At 37.6% G+C, this 21,750-nt stretch overlaps 1 protein-coding gene across 1 annotated transcript; it reads right to left on the bottom strand.

Annotated features, from left to right (window-relative positions):
- Positions 1-71: 71 nt before the first annotated feature.
- On the bottom strand, positions 72-20,256 carry ndufs2 (NADH:ubiquinone oxidoreductase core subunit S2). Its single transcript, XM_056744608.1, has 14 exons — positions 19,975-20,256; positions 18,975-19,078; positions 18,704-18,894; positions 17,456-17,576; positions 17,159-17,271; positions 17,010-17,084; positions 16,837-16,914; positions 12,971-13,056; positions 12,408-12,527; positions 5,163-5,292; positions 4,965-5,060; positions 4,789-4,872; positions 4,567-4,624; positions 72-236 (listed from the first exon to the last, which is right to left on the bottom strand). Exons 1-14 carry the CDS (start codon positions 20,073-20,075, stop codon positions 199-201), a joined length of 1,395 nt encoding a protein of 464 aa, XP_056600586.1. The 5' UTR covers positions 20,076-20,256; the 3' UTR covers positions 72-198.
- Positions 20,257-21,750: the final 1,494 nt, after the last annotated feature.

Raw genomic sequence — 21,750 nt, 5'->3', positions numbered from 1 at the left:
GGAAGGATTCCTTATTTTTCCATTTGAAAAGGAGCACCGCTAAATGTAAAGATTTGTGTAAACAGGGCAAAAAGTTTTAAAATATTTATTAGGTTTATTAAGCATTAACACAATGAGAGATGTTGTCTGTGGTAACATTTCTAGCATGTATCAAAGACAGAATCACAATCGGAAACATAGAGCAGCCAGTAGAGTTCCTCAACGGTCCACCTCACCAAACACGATATCCTGAGTGCCTGTGGAACGAGATCAGAATCATTATTACAACAAAACACTCTGGATATCACAGAAATTCTTTAATTTAGGAACTGTATACTGGTGAGCTTCTGTAGGGGACAAGTTGACTGTACTATCACTTCCTCTATTGGCAACACTTCTACGTATTTATAATGACCTATTTTAGCTGCAGTCTGACCTCCCAAATACATTTTTAAAAATCATGCAAAAGAGTTATTTGTATAATGTGTTCAATGTACATAATTGTGTATAATAAACTATTTGAATGTATATTTCCTAATAACATTTGGAACATGTTGTTTGTTCAAGCAGTTAAAAGAAGTTAGCGATACCCGATACCCATAAATGCCAATTCCATCATTGATTAGTTATTATATTCCCATGTCTGAAGAATCACTTTGCAGCTCTAGCTACACATCAACTGTTATTAGGGCTTCACAAAGAAACCACAACAAATAAAAAGCTGTCCACATGACTTGTCTTCTGAAGCCATATGAAACAACATTGCTTGGCGTGTGGTAAGTAAATGCACTGCGCCATTTTTCTGTTTTGAAGACAAAAAAGCCAGCAGCAGTATATAATGACTCAAGTATGTTTAAGTATGTCTAAAGTTCAGGCATGTGATCAGCCAAGGACAAAAAAGGATGACTACACGCACCCTCGCCCAACCCCAATCCCCCCCCAAATTAGCCTTTAATGTTACATGATTAAAAACAGGCAAATGTTTACATTAACTGTATCCATGTGAAATTAAAGGCAACAACTGCAAAGTTCTACAATTTAAACAACTCAAACAGAAAATAAACAACCCGAACAAAGACTTTTACTTATCAGCACTCAGTTTTTGTTTTTAAATATGGTGTAAAGAGAATTACAGTGAAGAGTGATTAACTTGCCCTTTACAGACATTGCAGATGTCCTGCTCACAGATTTCGAAATACTTCAACACAAATGACATGTTAGCGATTGATCCGAATGTAATTCGTGTATGGGCCGCAAGCACACTTCTGGGAAAAATATTGGCCGTAAAATAGACAAAAAACGGTAAATCGGCCGATCTTCCCTTATGCCAACAAGATGGCATTAAAAAAAAAGGCACCCCTTGAGTAGTTTATATTAGGCCTACATTTAACTTTATTGTTATAAGCAATAATTCATTAAACAATAATTGAACATAAAAAGTAAAGAATACTGTTGCCTCAAGAGACTTTTTGAGTACCAAAACAGCAAAGTTTGGCATCAATTTTTCACAGACTCTTTGGATACATAAAGGTAACTCACAAAATTATGTTCTGAATGAAGCGGTCGCTCTGCGTATTTATAACAAGTGTGTTCATGAAGTAGAGAGCGTAGTAAGGATCCTGTTGGCAGGCTAAATGATGACTCCCCAAACCCCAATCCCATCACAAATTAAAATAAATCTAATACATGCAAAAACAGCATAAGGCAGGGGTCTTTTTTACGCTTTTCAGGGAAAGGACCAGGAGCGTATCTAGGATATAAAACCATCAGGGCCTGAGCCAAATCATTGGGGGCAAATGTAGGGAATTTGGATTAGGTTGTAAGGGGTATTTTTTTAAGGAAAACATGCCTTGCATGAACTTTTTTATGCAATATAGTGTATTAGCAAACACAAAATAATCACATACATTTAAATTTATTATTCTCAAGGAAAATATGCTTTGCATGAACATTAATGCAACATATTATCAAACACAAAAAAAATAATATGTAACTTTATACATCTGACTAATTGTTATCAATGTCTAGCTATGTACTGTATGTCTACTGTACTTCATTCTCTTGTGGAATTTCAAAGTTATTTATGATTCTTTTATCCATGTAATTTTCCTGTTAATTTTTTTTGATGGAGGAATCATCATAGTATCTTCCAGACTTGACTTGAGCAAAAAAAGAGACAACAAAACCAGTCTTATAGGTCAATTTTTCAAAATTGAGATTTTTACATAATCTGAAAGCGGAATAGTTAAGCTTTAAATTGATGTGTGGTTTGTTAGGATATGACAATATCTGGCAGATATACAATCGTTTAAAACTCAGGAAGCTGAGTGTTCAAAAAATCAAAATATTGAGAAATTGGCCATTGAAGGTGATAATCCGGGGCACTGTAGGAGGCAATCCACTCGCAAAAAAGGTTTTATATAATTACGATAGGAAATGTACAAAATATCTTGATGGAACATGATCTGTAATTAATTTCCTCGTGATTTTTGCCATAAAGAATAAATCGATAATTTTGACCCATACAATGTATTTTTGTCTTTTACTAAAAATGCTACGTGCTACTTAAGACTGGTTTTGTGATACAATGTTTTGAGTGTAATCTAGGCGGAATCTTTGACAAAAAACGTTAATAGTCTCAGCTGTTTAATCAAAGTGATGGATTTTTGAAGAAAGCTACCCACATCTACGGAGTGATGAAAAAAATAAATGAAGATAGACGAATACGGTTTCTTTTGTTTATAAGCAGACACTCTGCTCTTTCATTGGACATATTGTTCGTCCATATATTCTTTACAGAAAATTTACTGTGAGCCATTAAAATTCAGTGAAAATGTTAAAAAACGCTGGTGTAGGCTGGCAACTTTAAAAAAAAAAAAAGGCTGGCGGGGAAAGAGTTCAGGATTTTTCCTTGTTTGTAAGTATGTTAATATTTGTAATGTTTTCTACAACTTGAATTACTTAATTACTAAAAGTATTTATATGAATAGAAATACTTAATAACTATAATTGATAATGCTTAACCTAATATTAATAAAAACTGAAAGGTTTTGAAGTAATTTTTAAGGGAACACAAACAGCCAGTGGCCTAATAACTGCATGTGTGATTGAGCTGCTGGCACTTTAAGACTTGCGCTTAAGTGTGGATCCAGTGAAACACGTCGCAAAAGGTTTCTACCGAAAACTTTTTCTTTACTTAATAACCTTGTGTGTTTAAAAAAACTTGACGGACATTTTGACATAATAATATGTGTATTTTAATATTCAAGCAATAAGTCTGAAAGCCAAGATTTGCGCGCTGAAAGGAAGCATTTGCTCAAGGATGATGTTATTTTTTTTACTAGAAATACAAAACAGTATTGCTCCACTAGGGGAATTTCCTATTATTATATTTTCAGGCCAAAACATTCGGGGCTAGATTACAAACAATCGGGCTAGAGCCCCGAATAAATAGTGCTAGCGACATCCATGGCTAGGACCCATTAGATAAGAGATGCATGGACCCCCTTATACTAAATGTATAAACGGAGCTATTTAAAAAGAACAGTGAAAGTGACCTATTTGTAAGAAATGGTTAGGGAAGTATCCAGAAAGTAGTGAACACACGCACAGCAAGTTGTGAACACACATACACCAGGAGCAGTGGGCAGCTATCATTACCCTAATATACAGGTGCTGGTCATATAATTAGAATATCATCAAAAAGTTCTAAGTCTAATTTTCTTAGATACTGAATTTGGGGTTTTCATTAGTTGTCAGTTATAATCATCAAAATTAAAAGAAATAAACACTTGAAATAAATCAGTCTGTGTGGAATTAATGTATACATTATACAAGTTTCACTTAGTTAAATAAATCAACTTTTTGATGATATTCTAATTATATGACCAGCACCTGCAATTACTCCATAATACCCTATTGTTACAGCAATATTATGTTAAGACATTACATTAGCACTATTATGTTATTGTTGCACATAGGCTAAATACATTTCTGTGTATAATTTTTATTATTAATATAGATTACTTGATAATTTTAAAGGATTTGCAGCATCAAACATTTTCATTTTACTGTGAGATGGACAATTAAACATTTATTTGAACCTTAGTATGTATTAAGGCTTCAATGAGATGGTTTGACCGTGGTTAACTCTTTCGCTGCTAGCCTTTTTAAAAAAGTTACCAGCCTACGCCAGCGTTTTTTAACATTTTCACCAAACTTTAATGGCTCACAGTTCATTTTCTCTAAGGAATATATGGACAAAAATATATGTCCAATGAAAGAACAGAGTCTCTGCTTTTAAACAAAAGAAACCGTATTCTTCTATCTTCATTTGTTCCTTTTCTATCACTCCTTAGATTTTGGTAGGTTTCTTAAAAAATGCATAATTTTGATTACACAGTTGAGATGAACAACGTTTTTTTTTTTTTTTTTAAGAGATAACTCGTCAATGGCGGTGAAAGAGTTAAGCGACAAAGACTACTCTAGTGGAGGTAGATGTTGGAACAAGGGATTGGAACAACATGTGCCTGAGTAAATAATGACAGAATTGTCATTTCTTGTGACTACTAAAAAAAGAATCCTTACCAATGATTGCCACCACATCAGCAAGCATGTGTCCTTTAGACATTTGATCTAAGCCAGCCTAAAGGTGACAAACCAAACCACATGAACATTACCCATCAGAGAATTTAAAAAGATTAACAGCTAAGATAAACAATGAAGTTTGCATAGTAGTGCTTATACATGCATTTATTGTTGCATGCATTAATAACAAACTCAAATTAAATCTTTTGTTGTTGTAATTACCAAATGAGCAAAGCCAGGTGCCTTGATCTTGCAACGGTAAGGTCTGCTGGAACCATCAGATACTAGATACACACCAAACTCACCCTGGAGCAGAACAAAATTCATACACTTATTTCTGAAAAGCTGATGGTGTGCGAAATACTATGTTAACACATACTTATCAACTGCAAGCTCACCTTTGGTGCCTCAACAGCTGTATATGTGGCTCCTGGAGGAACCTGATAGCCCTCTGTGTACAGCTTAAAGTGATGAATTAGAGATTCCATTGACATCTGCATAACATAAAGGCACATACATAAACATATATTAACAAGTTGTAAAACCTTGATTGTTTATATCATTACATTGCATTGCAAGCTTCACATGCATCTTACCTTCATCTCAGATCTCTTAGGTGGGGCAACTTTAGCATCATCTACCTTGATCTCTCCAGTGGGCATTTTGTTCAGACATTGATGCATGATCCACAGAGACTGTCTCATTTCCTCGATACGGCACAGATATCTAAAGCACAGTTTAGGCAAAAGGGCTGTTAGTACGTCGATCATTCTAATTTAATAAAATGCATATTTGATATATTACTACACAACCAAAAACTCATTAGCAGAATTTTTTGAGTTTTAAGTGACTTTGAGAATGACTGTTGTTATCAAAATAGATCACAGGATCAACAAAATATTATTTACCCTCAAATTTTTGTCTGCTTTATAGCCTGTGAGCTTTTCCCTGATATGGTGTTATTTTACTTATTTTGTCAAGTAAATAACTTAAATAAGGCCCAATTCTATTTTATACCCCTTTGCCTACCCCTTGCCCCTTGAAACACAGTGGCAAGGGCTAAAAACATTCCCCTAAGAAATAGGACATCACTACTACACTTAGATAGGCCTACATCATTACATTTACATTTTCATTTAGTCATTTGGCAGACCTTTTTATCCAAAGCGACTTACAGTGCACTTATTACATTATAATACATTACTGACCGTACAGAGATGCATAATGTTTATCACAAACTTCCAAGATGCTGCTGTCAGCTGTGTTCATATCAGTTTTGTGGATTACAGCCTAAAAAGTAACCCTGAACTTTTTCGTCAAAAGTAGCTCACTATACACCCTCATAAGGCGGAACGCGTTTAGATTAACCCAGCATTTGAGATCACATTCCGTGGATTTCTCCCTCTGTCAATCTGACAGCGAACGCGAAACTGAAAGGGAGCGCGTTCTGCTTCCCCCGGTTCATGATTGTATTCTGGAGACAGCCATGATTACAAATACTGTTTTTGCAGTTGTGCATGTTGCGGTTCAATCGTGCGATCATTAAAGAGATACGTTAGTAAAAAAATTTAACTTTTTATAAACGTTTCAAGTACTCGAGACAAAAAATTTAACACAACATTCAATTCAACATAAACAAGATGAATATTAGCTGTTCAAATCCTTATTAAAGCCTGGTCCTGAAAACTCTTTGTTTGAAGGGCTATATGGCCCTTCCCCCTACCCCTCCAATCAAAAGAGAATCGAGACATCCCTACCCCTTTACGTGAATGCGCTAAACAGAGGGGTAAGGAAAAGTGTAATGGTAAGGGATTGGGCCTAAATATATATGTATAGTATATACGTGTGAATATATAAATTAATTTTCACTTTCAACAACTTTTGAAGGCATTTCCAGCGAGAAATTAGTATTGTATTTTTTTAAATATGTAGTAATCACATATTTAAAAAAATACAATACTAATTTCTCGCTGCAAAGACGCTCTCTGTTTATAATTCAAAGAGACTTCCGTTAGGCTGCCTAACTGTTTCTCTGGGTTGCCTTCGTGCACAGACGCAGCATCTGAAGTCATGGCATTCGGCTGATATTTGTAACAAAACGATGCTAGCGTTTTTTAAACTGCGTCTTTTTCCTCTGGGAAATTCTGCACTATACTTTACGATAGACGTGAATTCGCGTCATGGGAGGGGCTTCTGCCAGGCAGCTCCAGTCTCGTATATATATATATTGCTCAAATTGTCAAAAGATGGTTTTTGACAACTTGCCAGATTGTCCGACCTCCTCACTCACTCTTATCCAAGCAAGAGGAAAAACAACCCTAGATTGAATAGAAGGATTGTGCGAATGGTAGAAAAAGAACCATTGATACCTGCCAAAGAGAAACAAGCTGAACTATAAGGTGAAGGTTCATCAGTTTCTGATCGCACCATCTGTCGCCTTTTGAGCAAAAAACATAAAAAAGCCAGACTGGAATTTGCTAAAATTCATATTGACAAGCCACAATCCTCCTATGAGAATGTCTTTTGGAGAGATGAGTCAAAACTGGAGCTCTTTGGCAAGTCACATCAGATCTATGTTAACAGTCCAAAAAAAATTTTCAAGCTTCCAAAGAAGTAAACACCATACATACAGTGAAACATAGTGAAGCCTCGATTATGTTTCTGGACTGCTTTGCTGCATCTGGCACAGGGTGCCTTGAATCTGTGCAGCCCACAATGAAATCTCAAGACTACCAAGGCATTCTGGAGCGAAAAGTTCTGCCCAGTGTCAGAAAGCTCTGTCGCAGGTCATAGGTCCTCAACAGGATAATGACCCAAAACACACAGCACCTAAAATCACCCAAGAATGTAAAAACAAAACATTGGACTATTCTGAAGTAGCCTCCAATGAGTCCTGATCTTAATTCTATCGAACATCTATGGAAAGAGCTGAAACTTGCAGTCAGGAGAAGGCACCCATCAAACCTGAGACAGCTGGAGCAGTTGCTCAGGAAGAGTGGGCCAAACTACAGGTGCCTCATTTATTTTAAAAGTCTCATTGAGAGCTACAGAAAACGTTTGCTTGCAGTGATTGCCTCTAAAGGTTGTGGAACAAAATATAAGGGTTAGGGGCCCGTCATTTTTGTCAATAACATTTTTATTTGTTTTATTATTTACAATATTATGTTGAATAAAAAAATCAATAGCAAAGTCTGATTTCTATTAAATATGGAATAAACAATGGGGGAAGCAAATAACTTTTGTCAGTTTAGAGTTACAGTTGAAAGAAAAAGTATGTGAACCCTTTGGGCTTACTTGGATTTCTTCATAAATTGGTCATAAAATGTGTTCTGATCTTCATCTAAGTCACAAAAATAGAGAAACACAGACTGCTTAAACTAATACCGCACAAACATTATAATTTTTCATGTTTTTATTGAACACAACATGTAAACACAACATAGTGCAGGGTGGAAAAAGTATGTGAACCTTTGGGTTTAATAACGGGTTGACCCTCCTTTGGCAGCAATAACCTCAACAAAACGTTTCCTATAGTTGCAGATCAGACCTGCACAACGGTCAGGAGAAATTTTGGACCATTCCTCTTTACAAAAGTGTTTCAGTTCAGCAATATTCTTGGGATGTCTGGTGTGAATCGCTCTCTTGAGGTCATGCCACAGCATCTCAATCGGGTTGAGGTCAGGACTCTGACTGGGCCACTCCAGAAGGCGTATTTTCTTCTGTTGAAGCCATTCTGTTGTTGATTTACTTCAATGCTTTGGGTCGTTGTCCTGTTGCATCGTCCATCCTCTGTTAAGCTTCAGTTGGCGGACAGATGATCTTAAGTTTTCCTGAAAAATGTCTTGATAAACTTTGGAATTCATTTTTCCATCGATGACAGTAATCCGTCCAGGGCCTGAGGCAGCAAAGCAGCCCCAAACCATGATGCCCCCTCCACCATATTTCACAGTTGGGATGAGGTTTTGATGTTGGTGTGCTGTGCCTTTTGTTCTCCACACATAGCGTTGTGTGTTCTTTCCAAACAACTCAATTTTAGTTTCATCTGTCCACAGAATGTTTTGCCAGTAGTGCTGTGGAACATCCAGGTGCTCTTTTGCAAACTTCAAATGTGCTGCAATGTTTTTTTTGGACAGCAGTGGCTTCCTCCGTGGTGTCCTCCCATGAAGTCCATTCTTGTTTAATGTTTTCCTTATTGTAGATTTGTTAACAAAAATGTTAGCATGTGCCAGAGATTTCTGTAAGTGTTTAGCTGACACTCTAGGATTCTTCTTCACCTCATTGAGCATTCTGAGCTGTGCTCTTGCAGTCATCTTTACAGGACGACCACGCCTAGGGAGTGTAGCAACAGTGCTGAACTTTCTCCATTTGTATACAATATGTCTTACCGTGGACACATGGACATCAATGCTTTTAGATATACTTTTGTAGCCCTTTTCAGCTTTATGTTAGTCAACAATTCTTGATCGTAGGTCTTCTGAGAGCTCTTTTGTGCGAGGCATGGTTCACATCAGACAACGCTTCTTCAGAACAGCAAACTCAAAACTGGTGTGTGTTTTTTATTGGACAGGCCAGCTTTAATCAACACATCCAATCTCATCACATTGATTGGACCCCAGGTTGGCTGACTCCTGGCTCCAATTAGCTCTTGGAGAAGTCATTAGCCTAGGGTTTCACATACTTTTTCCACCCTGCACTATGAATGTTTACATGTTGTGTTCAATAAAAACGTATAATGTTTGTGCGGTATTAGTTTAAGCAGACTGTGTTTCTCCATTGTTGGTACTTAGAAGAAGATCAGAACACATTTTATGACCAATTTATGAAGAAATCCAAGTAAGCCCAAAGGGTTCACATACTTTTTCCTTCAACTGTATTTCAGAGAAAATTGTGCATTCTTTATTTTTAGTGGAGGGGTAACAACAAATTTGAGCATGTCTGTATATATTTCTACACACACACACAGTCCAGTACGGTGTACCACAGGGCTCAGTCTTGGGACCCCTGCTCTTCGCATTATACATGCTACCTCTAGGAGATATAATAAAGCGACACGGAATTAGCTTTCACTGTTATGCTGATGATACTCAACTTTATATTTCCTCGATGCCTCATGAAACCCAGCAGTTTCATCGAATAAAGGATTGCATAGTTGACTTAAAAATGTGGATGAGTAACAATTTTTTACTACTAAACTCGGACAAAACAGAAGTGTTACTTACTGGACCGAAAACTGCTATGCGTAACAACCAAGAATACTGCTTAACGATTGACGGATGCTCCATAAAATCCTCGTCATCAGCTAAGAATCTTGGCGTTGTATTTGACAGTACTCTCTCATTTGAAAGCCATGTCGCAAACACCTGTAAAATTGCATTTTTCCATCTTAAGAATATATCTAAATTACGTCATATGCTGTCACTGTCAGATGCAGAGAAATTAATTCATACATTCATGACATCAAGACTAGATTACTGTAATGCACTTCTAGGTGGTTGCCCTGCGGGCCTATTACAAAAACTGCAACTGGTTCAAAACGCGGCAGCTCGAGTTCTTACACGTACAAAAAAGTATGAGCATATAACCCCGGTTCTGTCAACCTTGCACTGGTTACCTATAAAGCATCGCATTAACTTTAAGATCTTGCTTATTACCTATAAAGCCCTACATGGTCTAGCGCCGCAGTATTTGAATGAACTTCTATTGTATTACAGACCACCACGTACATTACGCTCTAAGGGGTCCTGTCAGTTGGTAATACCTAGAATTTCAAAATCAAGTGCAGGTGGTAGATCCTTTTCTTATCTAGCGCCTAAACTTTGGAATATTCTTCCCTGCACGGTCCGGGAGGCAGACACACTCTGTCAGTTTAAATCTAGACTAAAGACTCATCTTTTTAATCTTGCATACACTACACCTCCATAATATTAATCCTCAGAGGATTTAGGCTGCATTATTTAGATCAACCGGAACCAGGAACACATCCAACAACAAATGATGTACTTGTTGCATCAAAGAGTGCAGAACAGTACTCTACTCTCAGCCAGTCTTGTCTCTTTGTTCCAAGGTTACCGCAGGATGCAGTTCATGCCCAGACCTGATGGCAGAGCTGAGAATGGGAAGCGGTGACCTGACAAGTGCTAAGAGGATAGAGCTGGATAAAGGACGCGACAACTTTGTTTTTTTCTACAACATTTCAAATGCTATTAGATTGTTAATGATAATCTTTAATTTTTATATTTTTATTAAGCCTTGTTGTGCAAGCACTGATGAGCTTGTGCAGAGGCAGCAGCTTTTGCCAGAGGGGAACTGGAATCCCCTGGTTGGGCCTGGGTTCCCCTGAGGTTTTTTTTCTCGATGGGAGTTTTGGGTTCCTCACCACCGTTTGCATATTGTTTTGCACTATCTGCCTGGCCGGGGGGGCTGCTTTAGAATTCATACTTGTATTAAATGTGTCTCATGTACAGCTGCTTTGTAACAATGAAAATTGTAAAAAGCGCTATATAAATAAAGTTGAGTTGAGTCCTTTGTCAGGCAGGCGTTGGGAACTGCAGCGTTGGCCTGTTGAAAGACCCAGTCATTACCGCACAGACGACGGCCCTCAGTCAGTCCAAGAGGGATGCCCTCAGTCAAGAGGGATGCCCTCAGTCAAGAGGGATGCCCTCAGTCAAGAGGGATGCCCTCAGTCAAGAGGGATGCCCTCAGTCAAGAGGGATGCCCTCAGTCAAGAGGGATGCCCTCAGTCAAGAGGGATGCCCTCAGTCAAGAGGGATGCCCTCAGTCAAGAGGGATGCCCTCAGTCAAGAGGGATGCCCGCTGCAACCTGTCCACATAGCCAGCCACCGTTTGACAGCCCTGCACAACCTGAAGCTCCATTTTTTCATTGAAGGAAAAAGCACCCCAAATGATGGAGCCACCAACACTGTGCAGCGTAGAAAACATCTGCAGAGGGATCTCCTTGTCATGCCAGTAACGTTGGAAGCCATAAGGACCATCCAGGTAAAAAAAATATTATCAGAGAATAAAACTTTTTCCACCTGTAATGGTCTCATGTTTGGTGCTTCCTTGCAAATTCCAAATGTGCAAGTTTGTGGCGTGGAAGGAGACGTGGCTTTTGAAGACATTTGTTGTTCTTGAAGCCCTATTCTTGCAGATGCCGTCTTTAGGTTAAGGACCACCTTGTGTCTTCACGGACAGCCCGTCGGATCCTACGGCTCAAGTCCAGGTAAAAAATTTTTTTTACCATAACTCTCAGGATCTTTTCAGAAATTGGCAATGACTGTCTTACTGTGTCCAACCTCGGCAACAATGGCAAATTGCTAAAGCCCCCTGTTTTTGCAGCTTAACAATCCTGCCACATACAAAGACAGAAAGCCTTTTTGACCTTGCCATCAGGAGATTATTAAAGTGTGACTGCCTGATGACAATTGACATGAATGCAATATTTTTGAGCAGATTTCAACTTTTAAAGGCTATGGTCTTAAACTTTTGATCAGCTGATGAACAGCCTGTTTGAGTTTAAATGAAGTTTTCAATAAATTGCCTACTCAGTTTTTTGTCTTTTGCTCCGGTTGCTTGTTTCAACATTTTGAAGCAGTACTTATAACCTGGTAACAATCCACCAGCGAGAAAAGCGAATACTTGTAACGTTTCACCTGGTTTTAAGATTTTGTTCAGCAGAGTATGTATGAGTATATATTTATTGTGGAGAGGGAGAAAAACCTCACAGGACCATTTAGAACATGTGGTTACATAAAAATGTTCTGTCATTGTTGGCTTTCTGTAGATCTCAACTCTTTAGTGTAAAATGTAACACCAGAGAACATTTTGACATGTTTGGTCACCTGTCGTAGCAGTCGCCATTACTCCCGATGGCCACGTCGAACTCCACCTCATCGTATTTGTCATATGGCTGGGCTTTTCTCAGATCCCATTTAATTCCAGAACCCCTCAGCATCACCCCGCTGAGACAGACAGAATGAGAGTCAGCAATAAACAATCACTTACTGTAAACTATTTCACAGTTCCTGCACTTTTTCTCAACTGCTATATCAACTGCTGGTGCTTAGCAATGTTGTGGTCATGGGAGAAATTTCTAATCACACATGCTGATACAATTGTACAACCTGAATGCTCTGTTAATCACTAAGCTAGATAACTGCAACGGATAACATCAGGGACAATAAGCCACTCAACTATGAGTGGAGTCACCAAAGGATAATATTAGATTATGATAAAGTGTGTAGAAGGATTTATCACAGTTTCATGCCTTTAGCTCTGAAACTTCATCCTCAAACTGTGTCCATGGGTGTCATTACCTTAACTATACAGACTTCTAATAACTTTATTAAAACCTGAAGGAAACAATTTATAATCTATCGGATTATAATTAAAATATCTGTTTAACCTGAAGCCATAGTTGAGTGCATCTTCTGCCCCAATAACGCCAATGCCAACAGTTCTGTTCTTCCAGATACGATTGTTGGTCAGCATCTAAAATAATATAAATATTAATTAAGATACTCATAAATATTAATTTAATTACAAAAATATGCATAAATGGCTATTGATATCTTAAAAATCAAAAAATGTAAGAATTGTTCCTGTACAATAAAAACGTACAAATGACATTTACAGTCCATTACAGAATTCTGCTCTCTCTTGACATCTGCAGTACAAACAAAAAATTGCAAGTTTCTTGTGGAAAATATTAATATAGAGACGTGATCAAATTTGTTGGTACCCCTCCACCAAAAACGAAGAATGCACAATTTTCTCTGAAATATACAGTTGAAAGAAAAAGTATGTGAACCCTTTGGGATTACTTGGATTTCTTCATAAATTGGTCATAAAATGTGTTCTGATCTTCATCTAAGTCACAACAATAGAGAAACACAGTCTGCTTAAACTAATACCGCACAAACATTATACGTTTTCATGTTTTTATTGAACACAACATGTAAACATTCATAATGCAGGGTGGAAAAAGTATGTGAAACCCTAGGCTAATGACTTCTCCAAGAGCTAATTGGAGCCAGGAGTCAGCCAACCTGGGGTCCAATCAATGTGATGAGATTGGATGTGTTGATTAAAGCTGGCCTGTCCAATAAAAAACACACACCAGTTTTGAGTTTGCTGTTCTGAAGAAGCGTTGTCTGATGTGAATAATGCCTCGCACAAAAGAGCTCTAAGAAGACCTACGATCAAGAATTGTTGACTTACATAAAGCTGAAAAGGGCTACAAAAGTATATCTAAAAGCCTTGATGTCCATGTGTCCACGGCAAGGCAGATTGTCTACAAATGGAGAAAGTTCAGCACTGTTGCTACACTCCCTAGGCGTGGTCGTCCTGTAAAGATGACTGCATGAGCACAGCGCAGAATGCTCAATGAGGTGAAGAAGAATCCTAGAGTGTCAGCTAAACACTTACAGAAATCTCTGGCACATGCTAACATTTTTGTTGACAAATCTACAATAAGGAAAACATTAAACAAGAATGGACTTCATGGGAGGACACCACGGAGGAAGCCACTGCTGTCCAAAAAAAACATTGCAGTACGTTTGAAGTTTGCAAAAGAGCACCTGGATGTTGCACAGCACTACTGGTAAAACATTCTGTGGACAGATGAAACCAAAATTGAGTTGTTTGGAAAGAACACACAACGCTATGTGTGGAGAACCAAAGGCACAGCACACCAACATCAAAACCTCATCCCAACTGTGAAATATGGTGGAGGGGGCATCATGGTTTGGGGCTGCTTTGCTGCCTCAGGCCCTGGACGGATTACTGTCATCGATGGAAAAATGAATTCCAAAGTTTATCAAGACATTTTTCCGGAAAACTTAAGACCATCTGTCCGCCAACTGAAGCTTAACAGAGGATGGGCGATGCAACAGGACAACAACCCAAAGCATTGAAGTAAATCAACAACAGAATGGCTTCAACAGAAGAAAATACGTCTTCTGGAGTGGCCCAGTCAGAGTCCTGACCTCAACCCGATTGAGATGCTGTGGCATGACCTCAAGAGAGCGATTCACACCAGACATCCCAAGAATATTGCTGAACTGAAACACTTTTGTAAAGAGGAATGGTCCAAAATTTCTCCTGACCGTTGTGCAGGTCTGATCTGCAACTATAGGTAACGTTTGGTTGAGGTTATTGCTGCCAAAGGAGAGTCAACCAGTTATTAAACCCAAAGGTTCACATACTTTTTCCACCCTGCACTATGAATGTTTACATGTTGTGTTCAATAAAAACATGAAAACGTATAATGTTTGTGCGGTATAAGTTTAAGCAGACTGTGTTTCTCTATTGTTGTGACATTTTATGACCAATTTATGAAGAAATCCAAGTAAGCCCAAAGGGTTCACATACATTTTCTTTCAACTGTACATATTTCATAATACATTTAAAAAAATCATTCAACATAATATTGTAAATAATAAAACAAATGAAAATGTAATGAACAAAAATTATGGGACCCCTAACCTAATTTTTTGTTGCGCAACCTTTAGTGGAAATCACTGCAAGCAAACATTTTCTGTAGATCTCAATGAGACTTCTGCACCTGTAACAGGAAGCAAACTGCTCCAGCTGTCTCAGGTTTGACGGGTGCATTCTCCAAACTGCAAGTTTCAGCTCTTTTCATAGATGTTCGATAGAATTAAGATCAGGACTCATTGGAGGCTACTTCACTTTTCTTCTTATCCATTCTTGGGTAATTTTAGCTGCTGTGTGTTTTGGGTCATTATACTGTTGGAGGACCCAAGACCTGCGACTTTCTGACACTGGGCAGTATGTTCCACTCCAGGATAGTCTTGAGATTTCATTGTGCCCTGCACAGACTCAAGGCACCCAGAGCCAGATGCAGCCCTAAAACATAACAGAGCCTTCTCCATGTTTCACTGTAGGTATGGTGTTCACTTCTTTGAAATCTTGATTTTTTTTCTTCTGCCGCGACCAGGGAGGTTGGCTACAATTCCATGGACCTTAAACTTCTTAATAATATTTGCAACTGTTGTCACAGGAACATCAAGCTCCTTGGAGATGGTCTTGTAGCCTTAACCTTTACCATGCTTGTCTATTATTTCCTTTCCGAGCTCCTCGGACAACTCTACCCTTTGCTTTCTCTGGTCCATGTTCAGGTTGGTGCACACAATGACACCAAACAGCTCAGTGACTACGTTTCTATGTTTAAATAGGCTGAATGACTCATAACAATAGTGGAATCATGCATGATACTAATTAAAGAAACTAATTACTTAGAAAAGATAATACATAATTGGATAACAGTGATATTTCAAAGGGGTACCAACAAATGTGTCCAGGCAATATTAGAAAATCTTTGTAGAATAAGCAATACTTCATCTCTTTCCATAGCTTCTTTGCTTTATTCTATGACATACCAAAGGCCTGCAAGTATACATGATTCAATAGCTTTTAATTTCATCACTCTTCAGGAGGAATGAAGCATTATTTCAAAGAGGTGTAAGGGTATCAACGAATTTGAGCACGTCTGTATAAACTCAAATCATTACTGTATGTTTACCACAGTGACTCAAGGTAAAGTAAGAATCTAGTGATAAACACAAATTGTTTTTAACAGACTGGCTCAAACTTACTTATTTCTAACGAAAACCAAGAATTTCAGATATCTCTCACATGGAGTCCATAAATATAAATATAAACAGAGCTGGGTAGTAACAGATTACATGTAATCTGGATTACTTAATGAGATTCCAAAAATCTACATTTTAAAATACTCGTAATCAGACTACAGTTACTTTTATAAGGGTTTCATGATTACATATTATTCATATGGCACGAGATCTTGTCACACCCCTAATACACACCCATTAATTTTTAAGGAAACTCATGGGGAAACCATTTAGTGTTACTATCTGTAAACACTAAAATCAAGTTATATGAGTGTTAGTATTTTGTCTGTGCTGTGCCTTAAAAAGATGTTAAGGCTCTTGTTGGTGATAAAGAATTAAATATTTTTCCTCGTTATATCTGTCAAAGTTCAAAATTATCCTGCTTCAATATATGTGACATCACATAAGATTTAAACCAAAAGAAATCTAAATGTAATCCAAAAGTAGCCAGATTACGTCACCCGAAATATGTAATAATGAGATTACGTTACTAACTACAAAAGTTGTGATGTAATCAGTATCTGATTACAATTTATAGGTAATCAACCCAGCTCTGAACATAAGTTAATACAAATTGTCATTATGCCACCAATTTTGTGTGAAAAGGGTAAAATACCTCCTCCACTTCATCAACGCGAATAGAGAAATTCTTGCACCATTCATAGATGTCGTCCATGAGACCAAGAGGCATGTCCTGCAATAAAACTGCTAAATTACTGATCAGGCTCCACCAAACTAGGTTTGAACTGATAGAATTCACAGAGTTAATCTTTTTTGATAAGAACGTACCTGATGAACTCCACCGGGTCTGACGTATGCAGCGTGCATCCTGGCTCCAGATACTCTCTCATAAAACTCAAACATCTAAAAAATTTAATATTTTGTAAAAAAGCACAAAGGTCAACAACGTATTGTAAACTTGTTGGCAGAACCGGTACCTTCTCTCTCTCCTCAAACAACCAGAAGAAGGGGGTCATGGCTCCAATGTCAAGAGCGTGGGTGGTGATACCCATGATGTGATTTAAAATACGTGTCATCTCTCCAAACAGCACTAAAGAAGCCATATAAAACAATTAAAAAAAGCAACTGGCTGGCTGGACACATTCTAACTAGAAAGAGAAATGACAGAAGTCATGAATGCTGGGAGGACCAAAGGTCTTTTATTTTGTGATAGGGTCAGTCTTAATCTAAAAATGGATAAATGTAAACGAAGCTAAAACCACTTTGTGTCTGACCTCTGATCCATTGTGCACGGGGTGGAGCCTGAATGTTAAGCAGTTTTTCTACAGCGAGTGCATACGCCTGCTCATTACACATCATAGACACGTAATCCAGCCTGTCAAAGTAAGGAAGTGCCTGTAGTAACACAAACAACAAAAAATATTTGTTGCCGAATTAACGTACAGTGGTGTGAAAATGTGTTGGCCCCTCTTCAGTATTTCGTTTTTTTTTTTTTTTTTTGCATGTTTTGGTAGACAACAGAATTTATAGTTTCAATTATCACAGCAAGTCTTCCAGGTCCTGAAGCAGCAAAACAGCCCCAGACAATCACACTACCACCTCCTTTTACTGTTAGTATGATGTCCTTTTTCTGAAATGCGGTGTTACTTTTACGCCAGACACACCTCCCAAAAAGTTCAACTTTTGTCTCGTCAGTCCATAGAGTATTTTCCCAAAAGTCTTGGACATCATCAAGAGGTTTTCTTGCAAAATTTAGAAGAGCCTTTATTTTATTTTTGCTCAGCAGAGGTTATGTCTTTGAACTCTGCCATGCAGACCATTTTGCCAAGTCTCTTTCTTATTGTGGAATCATGAACATTGACCTTAGCTGAGCAGGTGAGGCCTGCAGTTGCTGCGCTCTTGGGGTAATTTTGATCAGCCGGCCACTCCTGGGAAGGTTCTCCACTGTTCCATGTTTTCGCCATTTGTAGATAATGGCTCTCACTGTTGTTTACTGGAGTCCCAAAGCTTTAGAAATGGATTTATAACCTATTCCAGACTGATAGATCTCAATTAATTTCTTTCTCATTTGTTTCTGAATTTATTTGGATCTCGGCATGATGTCCAGCTTTTGAGGATCTTTTGGTCTACTTCACTTTGTCAGGCAGGTCCTATTTAAGTGATTTCTTAATTGCGAACAGGAGTGGCAGTATTCAGGGCTGGGTGTGGCTAGAGATTGAACTCATTTGTGATAAACCACAGTAAAGTTATGTTTTAACATGGGGAAAACACTTTTTCACACAGGTCCATGTAGTTTTGGATTTTGTTTTCCCTTAATAATAAAACCTTCATTTAAAAACTACATGTAGTGTTTACTTGTGTTATCTTTGACTAATATTTAAATTTGTTTGATGATCTGAAAGTGTGACAAACATCCAAAAAAAGACTAAATCAGGAAGGGGGCCTACACTTTTTCACACCACTGTATCTTAACCAGTGTGCATTAAAGTTCAATTCATCACGGTGTGTACATTTGAACAAACCTGCAGGTATGTTTTGTACTCTATCAGTTTCTCAGTGCCACGGTGCAGGAGGCCAATGTGAGGGTCACATTTCTTTACAGACTCTCCGCTTAGCTCCATCACAAGACGCAGCACTCCATGGGCCGCTGGGTGTTGAGGTCCAAAGTTGATGGTAAGGTTGGACACTTCCTTCTCCGCTGGTGGGTCCTTATCTGGAAGAGAGAGATGTTTGATTACATGGCCAATTCTTGTTTGTGTAAATGTGGCATGATAGTCACTTGGTCAAACCAACCATTCCAAGGTGGAGGTGCCCATTTCTCAGTGATGGCACTGGGATACATCACTGCTCCAGCGTATTGCTCCGCCCACTCTACATCTGGCTGCCATTGCTTCAACCTGAACAGTATTGAAAATGAAATGTCATTCATAATCTCTTTTTGGATTTCTTTACAACCAGCTGCTATCTAGTTAACTTTTTATGAATTATGTAGTCAGACTCCCATCATGTTCTCATATCATGTATCATCCAACATGAGTTACACACATTTCACAAAGACCTGGCATCCAGAAACATATTTTTTTCAGTGTTTTGCTGTTTGTGCTTTTAATTTATAAATACTTAACGCCACCTACTTTAATATGAAGAGTTTGGTTCCAAAATGAGATAACTTGATTTTTGTTTTTAATTGTGGATTTCAGTTATTATCAATCAAACTGCAGTTGATTTGTTTAGATTTAAGCCATAATAACTAAAAAAAAATGCAGCTAACTTACACAATAAAAACATGATAACATAATAAGAAACGTGGTTTATACGTTGTATAAACATGTTTTGTAAATACTTTAGGGAGGCATTATTGACAAGTACAGACATTTGAGTTGTTTGTATGATTAAACGTACAGGACTCGATAAAACGTCATTCGTGCAAGAAATGCGATCTGGTCTTAAATCTAACTGTTACGATTCACCAGTCACGTAATGTTAAACGGAAAATTGTTTGTTTACCGTTTCATGATGACAGTTTCATGATCATTATTCAACGACTAATGTCTGAATACAATAATTCTAAATAACAAACAAAAATAATTGTGTAATATTATGAATTCGTAATGAGCGTCAATCTGGTGTTCAATCAATTTCCATTTGAAAAATACAAAGTCGTAAATTATATATAAAGGTTACCTAATCCAAAGGCAAATTGACCAACCTATGCTAAAACGCACTGTGTGGATAACCCTGAGTATTCCAACATATGCTTAAAACACGGCATGGATTTTCATAAATGTTATACCTCTTCTGAAGCAAAACACATGAAGGAGTGATGATGTTACTGTTCAAAATCACTGAAGGACGTCCGAGTCTGGAAAGCGACCTTAGCATAGTCGCCGCCATGTTTCCCCTCCGTTCTTCTTCTTCTTCTTGTAGGATTTAATGGCGGTTAGCAAACCAATTTAAAAGGTGCATTTGCCCCACCTATTGAAAAGGAGTATGAAGCACCCAATGACTAGGAAGTTTAGAAACAAAAGCTTTTTGTTGCTACCCGATCCGTCCCGGAAACACGATTTTACCGCGCATGCGCGAAAGTGCGTCTACTTCCGGCCTAAACAATTTACGGCAGATTAAAAAAAGTAGTTTGACACAACTCGTTCCATAATATAAAATATTATATATATTCTTTTTATAAACTCTTTATTGAAAAATGCACTTAACATCAAAATATATTAAACAAATTACAATTTGTAAGGGTTTGGAGAAATGTACTGAACGAGGGATAGGCTTCACTAGCCTTTTAAGAGCGTTAACTAGTATTTTTTTATTAATTATGATACTTTTTTATTTTATTTTTTAATACCAATAATAATACAATTAAAAATTATATTTTATAAAAAAATAAAAAATTATATGTGTCATATATAATATCATTGTTTTTCATGCCTTATTTTGCTGTCTTATCTGCCATTTCATTTCCTTTGATACCAACATAGGTATCCATAAAAATATCACTGTAAGTCCCATCATTGAATTCTGTAAAATATTTGCTGTATTTCTATATGTCTGGTCTACTTTCCGTATTACTGTATTGTAACCTAGCCAATGATGAACTTGAGTCTGAACAAACAACTGATTTCAAAGGTCTCATCTCTTCTATCCACTGTATTGCTAATATTAGTGCACATTTCCCCTTTATAAACAGATATTTCATCACTAATCCTTTTCCTTATTAAAACTTGAAACTCTGGAACAATGGAACAATATAATCAACTCCTATCTTATTATCTATACTCTTGGATGCATCTGTGTAAATCTGAACATACCTGTGGTACTCATTAATATATGTCTGCGCATTACATGAATTGCATTCCTTTTTCTTGTTTTTCTTTTCTAATAATCTGAAATCTACTATTGCATCTGAAAGTAACCAAGGTTTTATTACTGGTAACGGCACTGTTGGACTAACTTTTAACTGATCAATCTTAAATTCTATTGCTTTCTCAATTACTGTCCATCCGAAACTTTTCGTTTTCCTCCTCTCTTCCCCTCCGTTCTGCCAAGCTCCTTCTTTTTCTTCACGGCGGAGAGCATTAACGCCACTCTAGCCATCTGGCGGAGGGAGGAGTGTGTTCAGTGCACGTTGCATCCACGAATAGCCACCAGATGTCTCCCGACACTTGAGTTATTGCTGCATTGCCAGACCCAACCGCTAATGTGTGCGATTAAATTGAGGATGTAACATCTAATGTGCATTGTGTGATCAATATAAAGTGTTTATATAATGTATCTTTGACAGTGGTAAATGTATAATGGTTCCATTATGGGAACGATAGACCTGAGACAGCTTGGATTGGGCACAGCAAGGATTTGTGTACTGAAACTGTAGAAACCAACGTTATTACGGGTAATATTGCATTAGAATTAGAAATTGGTATTTTTGTGGACGCTCTCTAGCAAATGAATTATGTGAGGATAATTTCCTAATTATTTATTCAATAACTTAACATTTATTTACTCCATAACATAATTTGTGTCAAGTCTATCAGACACACCAAAAAGCTTCCTATTTTAATTT

Source organism: Triplophysa dalaica, chromosome 1 (assembly GCF_015846415.1).
Source record: "Triplophysa dalaica isolate WHDGS20190420 chromosome 1, ASM1584641v1, whole genome shotgun sequence".
NCBI classification, from domain to species: domain Eukaryota; kingdom Metazoa; phylum Chordata; class Actinopteri; order Cypriniformes; family Nemacheilidae; genus Triplophysa; species Triplophysa dalaica.
The sequence above is the reverse complement of the archived record's forward strand: the minus strand, read 5'-3'. Positions and strand labels throughout refer to the sequence as shown.